This window comes from Kryptolebias marmoratus, linkage group LG12 (genome assembly GCF_001649575.2).
Source record: "Kryptolebias marmoratus isolate JLee-2015 linkage group LG12, ASM164957v2, whole genome shotgun sequence".
NCBI classification, from domain to species: Eukaryota; Metazoa; Chordata; class Actinopteri; order Cyprinodontiformes; family Rivulidae; genus Kryptolebias; species Kryptolebias marmoratus.
The window spans coordinates 10829594-10838757 of record NC_051441.1 but is presented as its reverse complement, the minus strand read 5'-3'; the positions used below and the strand labels follow the sequence as shown (position 1 = coordinate 10838757).

Here is a 9164-nt window from a genome sequence, read left to right as displayed (position 1 = left end):
CATGTACTAAAAAAACAAAACAAAACAAAAAAAAACAGAAGTACGTGCTCAGAAGTTGTCTGACATAAATGAGAAAACCGGTCAAACTCCTAACCCCAACCAGGAGCTTAGCACAACATTCTGGGCTCTATATACACCCATCTTGGTGGGCTTCTGTGCCCACTCGATCATCGTCTGTCATATTTTCAAAACCCTTTTCATTCCAGGCTTTCTGAGGGTCCCTCTCTGCAGTGAACCCTGGGTAAACAACACAAAACCTTTTACTTCACTCGGACACACTTAATGACAGCGTGACATTAACACACAAAAGAACAACCATATCTTGTTAGCAAGACCAATGAAACACAAAAAAATACCTCCGGAAGGCAAAAAAAACCCTGTTATCCATGTTTAAAATGTGTTACAGATGATGTCTGTCTCTTTTTGTTCGGTCTGACGTCAAGATTTCAGACATACTTTAGATACTAACACAAAATTATAACTTATCATATCATATGAGATACTATTTCATGATTACAATTTAGAGCATCTTTATATTTTTATATTGAGTCATACCCATCCAGAGTTCCTTATATCAATTTTTAAAAGTAGGAAACCTTACACTACCATCTTCTTGTTTTTTTAAAAATAATGGCTTCAAAACTTGCATTATAGTAGGTATAGCTGCACACAAACATGAGTAATGGCTTTCTAAAAAAGGGAACTAATAATAAAGTAGGCTATATAACTTGATATCATTTCTCATTTATATCAGTTCTTTTTTTTATATCAGGAACAATAAGTTTTGATGATGATAACTCTGTTACTTTCTGTATATCACTACAGTAACTGTATGATCCAAAGATATCTTTATCATTCTGTGCTATTTCTGATCTTTAGTTTGTCTCTTCTTTTTTTTCTTCTTTGGCTTCTGTGGTGATAATACCAGCATCTATCTCAAATTATGAACAATACTTTTTGATTCTCTTCAGCTTTCTCATAAATGTGTAATTGACATAGTTTAGCAGTACTTTTTGTTTTTTTTATTTTTCACTACCACCCTTCAATTTGAGTCGACAATTTTTGGACTTATTTGAGTTTTACATATGGATGAATTTTACTTCAACTCTAATAAAAAAACGTAAATCGACCAGCTTCATGTTAGCTGAACAGGCCACACTTGAGAGGCCAAACCATTCTCAGGTGTTGTAGTATTATTATTTATATGAACCTTTTTAAAATTAAATGCTCTCTGAAGTTTCTTGGAGAAGCTCCAGGGATGCCGCTCATGAAACAGTGCCTGCGCGCACCACGCAGACATTACTGCAGCACACCTACAGGTGAACGTGCAGGTGATTGACAGGCAGGCGAAGGGGGCGGGGCTTAGGGAGGGACCACAGGGACGGGATGCGCCGCATTTCTTCATAAGGCAGCCGGCATAGGTATGGACGAGACAAGAGGACGAGGACAACAATAAGGTGAGACAATTTCTAAAACTATTCGGCTGAGAAAGTTGATTCAAACTCAGACTTTTTATTAATTTGCTAAATTTCCAACCAGTTCAGCAGATCTAGAGAAGAGAAAAGCAGCAGAAGTTTTTGGTTGATTTATCAGGATGAGCTCAGATTAAATATAAGATGGTCTTAGTAGCAAGCTTTAAGTTTCTTGTACTTTAAAATGACACAAGTTACAATTTATCAGTGTAAGAATTTATATAAATGTTTATTATTTGAACCATTCACAAGCAGGCTAATATAAAGTTCTTTGCTAAATTTAGAAATTAAAGAGGAAATCCTGAAGTTTTTTTTAAATGAAAGTGTCAGGTTACATTTCCGTGAAGGCTGAGTGGCATATTCATTAGGTAAAAATAAAATCATCACATGAGCCAGAAAAAAGTCAAACTATGATCTGAAGGCCAGAATAACCAGTGTTTTCATTTATTTTTCCTCTTTCCATCAGGATCATCATGGAGGTGTACAGTTCAAACATGAGTGAAAGCGGGGCCTCTGTGTGCCAGGTGAAGCAGCTTCCCTGCCACAGCGTCCCCTTTCTCCGCCTGCAGGCAGGCGCACACCACCCTCAACACCTCCCCTCTGTCACCCGCAAGTCGTTGGTGAACAATTCACCTCCAGCTGGGGCCTCCTCGGCCGTACGCCACAGGGGCAGCACAGCCACCGCAGGAACCTGCAGCAACCCGGAGTGCGCCGCCTCCAGGCTGGTGGAGGAGGTGGCGGCGGGGGCCCGGGGCTCCTCCAAGGGGAAGGTGGTGGTGACAGGAGGAGCAGGGTACTTCGGCTTCACTCTGGGGAAGGAGCTGGCCAGTGAGGGGTTGTTGGTGATCCTCATGGACTTGAACAGACCTCCAAACGAGATTCCTGATGGAGCAGTCTTCTATCAGGTATCCTTGTGTTACTTATTCTTCCTGTTGTTAGTTAAGTTTCTTAAAACTCCTGCACCTCATCTCTCTCTATATATATACCCTCTTTTACAAGCTACAGCACAAGCTTTTCTTTTTAATTCTCGTGGCTCCCTGTAGCCATGAGAAACGGTGAGCCTCTCTGGTTGGAAACAGACACAGGTGACTGAGCTGTCGGAGCCGATGCCGGCTGGACCAGAGAGGGTGGAGACATGAGTCATGTTTCACCTGCACACCTCCTTGCATACTTTACGCTGACTGCCCTTTTTTAGAACCATACATGAGTTGTGGAACTGTAATAAGAACAATCCCTTTTTGGTTTGTTTATTTGTCGTCTCAAGCTTGCTTCCCTTCTTGCTTACAGAGTGACATTCGGGATTACTCTTCCCTCTATAAAGTGTGTGAAGGGGTGGACTGCATTTTCCACACAGCCTCCTACGGCATGTCCGGACCAGAGCAGGTGACTTTCCCTTCCTTTCATCTTCTGCATCTTCTCAGCGTTTAATCACTCAAAGAGGAGCCGGTGTTCAAACACACTTCATTCATTAAATTCTGATCTGCATGCCGGCAAAGCAGATTGACGAGCCTCTGAATGGTTAAATTATCCTCACAGACAAAGCAGTCCTCCAACCTGAATGACTGGCTGTTTCCTCCTACAGCTGCTATTACAAATTCCAGCTATGTTTAGTCACAAAAAAACACAACCCAAAGTAAAACAGCTTGTTTAGGTTGAACCAGGAGAGCTATGTCAGTAATAAGCAATGCAAAGTAATAATGAATGAATGAAATGCTGGTTTTTGTTTTGAAACATTTGTCTCCTGGTTCCTAATTGTGAAAGTGCAGCACTTTCTGCAAATGCACCCCCTGACTTCCTGCTCTGATCACGTCCTGGTTCCTGCAGCCAGTCGAGCTTCACGAGGAGCGATAAGAGTGAGCCGAGCTCGTTTCTGACAAGCGTTCGATCTCCTCACTGCAGGAATTTTATCAAATGTTTTGGCTCAGTAAAACCAGTTTTCCTAAATTTGCCCACATGCTTTTTGTTCCTTTTAATAAGACTTCGAACATGTCTTTTATTTTCAGATTAGTTAAAAGAACACCATCAAGACACCTATTATCTTTGGTACATTATTATAACTACATTTCTTTCTTTTTTAATTATATTTATAACACAGGCTTATAGATTTAGAAGGGTTTATTTCAAGCTAAAAATGGCTTTCTAAACATGTTTAAGTTGTTTATTTCTAACCTAATCTCCTCAAATTAACATCTAGTTTTGGAATTATTTTGATCTGTTTCATTAAATATAATATTTACAAAAAAAAGGTAATTTTTAGATTGTTTTTAATTTGAATATATTCAGTCTGTGCCCTGCATTTGATAGTAAACATGTTCACTGTGTGGTTCTTTTTAAAATAAATTCACTACATTTGATGTTTTTCACTCTGGAGCACGTTGAGAGAAAAACTGCGCCAAGTGAAACCAGCAGTTGTCAAACTTCCACAACAAGAAAGGACAAAAAAATATTAGTTTAATGTCACAGTTAGGTGTAACCTTTTTACATCAGTCAATGTTTTCGCCCGACAGACACCTTTTTCAGACCATAAACTCGTTCAGTGCTACACGTAAATCTGACCAAACTTGTGCAAAAGAAAAAGAAGTATGACAAATCCCAAAAGATTGTTCTTCTGCCTAAAGGCAAACAGTGGGTTCCTCTTGGAGGAGATTTCTGCAGAAATGGAATGCTGCCAACGTCAGCTAAGTCAGCTGTTCAGTTGTGAGATTCCCAACATAACTTTAGCCGAAATGAGGATCAAACAGATACTGGTGTTTAAAACCCATTCATCTTTGGGCCAAACACACCCAACACACCCCGCCAGTTCTACTGGTTTCCAAGATTTTTAGATTGAACTGTGAGGAAGAAGTCATGGCTGTCATCCACATCATTTGTAGCCGATGTGATTCAGAGGGATGTGGGATGTAATTAGTGTGCAGAGGTGAGTCACTTGCGCTTTTAATAAAGCATATTTTCTCTTGTGGTGTCTGACCTCCAGCTGAGGAAGGAGCTGATTGAGTCGATCAACATCGGAGGGACCAGTAATATCATAAATGGTAAGAAATCATGAAGTTCTCACAGGGTTCTTTAGAGTCATTTTGATAGAGAAAGCAGAGGGCACTTTTATATCCAAGACGAGGAAAAGGTTGTATTTCAAGCAGTTTGTATTTAGAGTTTAAAGGAGTTGTTTAGTGGTCTGACTGTGCCTAACTCTGTCAGTGTGTAAGGAGAGAGGCATCCCCAGACTGGTCTACACCAGCACCATCAACGTCGTGTTTGATGGGAAACCCATCGTGAACGGCGATGAGGCTTCAGCGTCATACGTGCCCAGTGGTTTGGTGAGTCGCGGTCGCCTGGACAAAACTCGAATCTTGCACGTTTGCCAGCTCTGACGCGTGAGGTGACCGTTTCTGTCTGCTCTGCTCCAGCACATCGACCACTACTCCAGGACTAAAACGGTCGCAGAGAAGATGGTCCTGACGGCCAACGGGTCCTCGCTGAAAGGTGTGAACCGATCTGCGACAGCACAGGATTACATAAGGAGGCGGCGATAGAGAGGAGATCGCAGTCCACGTGTTGGAAACAGTGGCAGTGGTCACCATGGCGACTGAGCGTGCCATCCAATATGTGTGGCAACAGTTTAAATTTAGAGTCACACAGACGGGAGCCCGTCGATGCTAATGTTTCAGACTCCTACTTTAAATACACAACAACGATATATTCTAATCGTTTTTTTGTTCCAAAATGTTTTTTTTTATTAACAAGCCCGAAGCCGCTCATTCCCCCACTTTAGTGCAACACGACTCCCTATCAGTTGAAAATCAACCCTTACATTTAATTAAGAGTAAAGCGTGGAAGGTGTCTCATTATATACTGCAGGATAAAGGTCATGTAGCTGCTTTTTTCCACTGCTCCGTCTGAAAACATAAAGACACTGCAGCAGCAGACATCTGTTTAAGACTCTCTTTGTTGCTGCTTTATGTCTTTTTTTTCTGAATAAGAAACAGCACAATTTATTATCTAATTTTCAGGTTAATATCTGACTTACAATAGCAAAGAAATCTAAAGACATGTTCTGTCTAAGTCTCCAAATAATAAATTGTTGCTGTCTAATACATTTACAAAAGTAAAATTAGGTAAAACCCAGCACTTCTAATGAACTAGAAGTTTTTAGGATTTAGTTGAGTCCTTTTAGTTGTATTTTTCTCTGCTCTTCATTCACTGCTGCACAACTTCAGCATCATTTTGGAAACTGTGCTGATATCAAAATGCTTTTATCTGTTTCTGCATCTCTGTCCAAAAGATGGAGGCGTCCTGAGGACGTGCGCCCTGCGGCCCTGCGGCATCTATGGGCCGGAGGAGAGGAGGCATTTTGACAGAACGATGGTGAGCGAAGAAATCAATCAGTCAAACTTTATTCATAAAGCACTTTTCACACGAGGGTGTAATGCAAAACTGAGCAAACAGACGCACAACTGTTAAGCAAAAATGAGTTTAAACAGTAATGAATTGTTGAACAATTAAACCATGATGGTTGTAATCTGAAGGGCTTGAAGTCACTAAAAAAAGGTCCATCTTGCCATATTTGAGGCTTCGCTGGCAGAATGTGTTCCTGTCTGAAGAGTCTGCATTATTGATGAGACTCAGCCGGGATCCAGTTACGGCTGCCTTTTCTTCCAGTGTTTTCCTCTACAAACAGCACTTAGGTGAAGCCATGAATGTTTGCTTTCTGTTTAATTTACAGTCAAGACACTTGGCTTTTAATGCTAAGTTTGCCTTCCACTTTAACCACTATTACAGAGCAATTGTGTCCATTAAATGCATATTAACATAAATATGTTTAAACATGCTTTGAATTTGTTCAAAAGGTTTGGTACGATTTACCTTAAAATGTTATTTAGAACTGTTCCAGGGTGCAAAACTTATTATTCACACCATAATATTCGGCTGAAACTGTAAAGAATAAAACCACATGCACAATGGTTGCAACACGACTTTTTTCTGATTTAGATTATTTTATTTGTCAACCATCTACATGTCAGACAAGGAGGAATAAAATGTGTTTTCCAGGCCAGATAAAAAAAGTTTAAAACTCTGACATGAAAGGTGGCTGTCAATAAGTGTTCCTTCAAGGTATTAATCAGTAAATCTGCAATAAACTCAAGAATTTATTTCTACCTCCTGGAATTATTATTATTTTGTTTGCCATAATAACATGAATTTAAGTCATCCGCATTAGAAAAGCAGTACAATAATGTGCAGATGGTGTAAGTTTTACAAAAATAAGGAGGATTTGAGGGCTTCATGAGAACATCTAATCACTAAATTGACCTCCAGCTGTCTGTTTATTATCACCTATTGTCTGTTTCCAGAAAAACGTGGCTCGTGGCTTATTGAGCTTCAGGTGCGGAGACCCAGAGGCCAGGATGAACTGGGTCCATGTGGATAATCTGGTTCTGGCCCACAGGCTGGCAGCTGAGGCTCTCACGCAGAAGAGGAGCTGCGTCGCAGTGAGTCTCTTTAAAGTCAGATTGCCAGTTTTCACTCCTGCCATAGTTTGAGTTTTAAGAAGCGTCCTGTTCTGTTTCAGAGCGGTCAGGCTTATTTCATCAATGATGGCAAAGCAGTCAACCTGTTTGAGTGGATGGCACCTGTGGTGAGTTCAACTCTGCAGATGTTCTTTATGCTTTATTGTCAGAAAAGCTAAAGACAGAAATGTCAGATTGTTTTAATCACAGAGTTGTCCAAAAAACTGCAGCATGTTCCTTTAGCATGCTGAATATGAGCTTTTTTTTTACTGATCTGCAGATTAATCCACTATGTTGCTAAAAACACATAAAAAAATCAAAGCACTTATTTGTAATTTGTGTGCAAATCTTCACAACTTTAAACCTTTTGAAATTCGAGTTGTTTTAAGACAGCAGGAGTCCATTTTGGCTGCGCTCGGACTAGCCGTTAGCTCATCAGTTTGTTCAGAATTAAACTTCAGGTATCATATTAGTATTTTTTAGCATTTTTATGGCAGAATTCCACTTTAAAACATCTGAATTATCCCTTTTAAAAGACTAAATGCTTTGTTATTTGTTTGTTTTTGTCAGGACTTGTCAAATGGTTTTATTGAGAAAAGTCAATGTGAATTTTACTTCCTTTTCGTTCTTTCCTGGTAGTTTGAAAAGCTCAGCCAAAGCCAACCGTCCATAACTTTGCCGATTTCACTCATCTATTCAGCAGGTACCTCATCCCTCTTTCCCCTTTCTTTTTGTTTAGTTCTTTTTTAGATCATATTTGTTTGAAAACATGTCATTCTGATGCTAAGGTGATGTTTTTTGCTCCGCTTCCAGCCATCCTGGTGGAATATTTACACTTGATTCTGCGACCAGTGATAAAAGTGCCTCTGCCTTTTACCAGATGTGAGGTAATCACGCTTTTCTCTGTTTTCTTGTCTTAAGACACCAGATTTCTTCCCAACGTTTGGATGAATTCTGGAAAAGCCAATCAGGAATCCAGGAATAAGTCAAGGAGGCATTTCTTACATTCTTAAGCCTCTTATCTCAAGTAGTCATTATCTTGAGACGACAAACCTATTTTATTTCTCGTGATAAAGTTGTTGTTTTTTCTCACAAGGAAACAAATAGTTTTCCTGCCAGGCTGCCATGCATCAGGAATGATGCTTCTGTGTGTGTGTGTGAATAAAACGAGCACACAAAGAGCTTAACGAGCTGATAATGTTCAGAACGCTGTTAGTGATAAAAATCTTTTTACTGTCAGGTGGTCTTTGCCCACTAAACTTCCTTTTTTATGCCTTTTTCTTTTTCTAAAATACTTTAAACTTGTTCTCTGGCTTTAATTTATAATCTTTGTTTGGATTTATTGCTCCCCCTGTTTTTTGTTCTGCATTTAATGGTTCTACAAAGGTAGTTCACAAAGCTTCTGAGAGAACATCCTTTGGAACAAAACTTGAACTTTTTGGCAGTAAGTCCCATCAGCTTTTGGTTCACAGATCCAACAATGAAACATACAAAGAAAGAAACCCTGTTACTGCAGAGAAACATGAAGGAGGCCCGGTTCTGTCCTGGTTCTGCTTTGCTGCATCTGACACAGGGTGTCCTGAATCAGTTCAGGGCCCAATAAAACTCAAGAACATCAATAAATTCTGGAGTAAAATGTGCTGCTCGGTGTCAGAAAACCTGGTCTCAGCTGCAGGTCATGGGCTCTCCAACAGGATAATGATCTAAAAACACCAAGAATGGCCCAGAACCAAACATTGGACCGTTCTGAAGTGGCCTTTCATGCCCTGATCTAAACATCTGGAGAAGGAACCCTTCAAAAGCTGAAACAGCTGGAGCAGTTTGTTCCTGAGGAGTGGACCAACATATCTGTGGACAGGTGGAGACGTGTCAGAGAGTTTAAGTCCCCCACAGCAGTCGACACTACAGTCAGACCCTCCAATCCTAAAATAGAAGCTGAAATACATTTTAAAAAGGTTTTATTTTCTCAACATTTTCCTGGTGCCACAGCTAAATTGTTACTTCATTCAAAACCGATTAAATGAACTGAATGGGAGGCTGAAGGCATCTGTACTGCTGCTGCGAATGTGTCTCGAGGAGTCTTCGTCGCGGCCCGTTGGGTCCTCATGAATGTGTGATGAAGCCCGAAACCGAAGCTGAGCTCCGCGGGCTCGATCCCTCGAGCAGCTGCAGGCCGAGGGATCGATGG

General features: G+C 40.5%; 1 protein-coding gene across 1 annotated transcript in view; it reads left to right on the top strand.

Moving 5' to 3' along the window:
* Nucleotides 1–1417: 1417 nt before the first annotated feature.
* Nucleotides 1418–9164, top strand: part of sdr42e2 (short chain dehydrogenase/reductase family 42E, member 2) — a 9506-nt gene continuing 1759 nt past the window's right edge. Inside the window, exons 1-11 of the mRNA XM_017421846.3 lie at nt 1418–1457; nt 1939–2377; nt 2760–2855; nt 4447–4504; nt 4668–4786; nt 4877–4952; nt 5752–5834; nt 6821–6958; nt 7039–7104; nt 7616–7679; nt 7790–7863. Of these exons, the coding sequence (XP_017277335.1) occupies nt 1946–2377; nt 2760–2855; nt 4447–4504; nt 4668–4786; nt 4877–4952; nt 5752–5834; nt 6821–6958; nt 7039–7104; nt 7616–7679; nt 7790–7863 (1206 nt within the window). The 5' untranslated portion in view covers nt 1418–1457; nt 1939–1945. The remainder of the gene's footprint in view (nt 1458–1938; nt 2378–2759; nt 2856–4446; nt 4505–4667; nt 4787–4876; nt 4953–5751; nt 5835–6820; nt 6959–7038; nt 7105–7615; nt 7680–7789; nt 7864–9164) is intronic.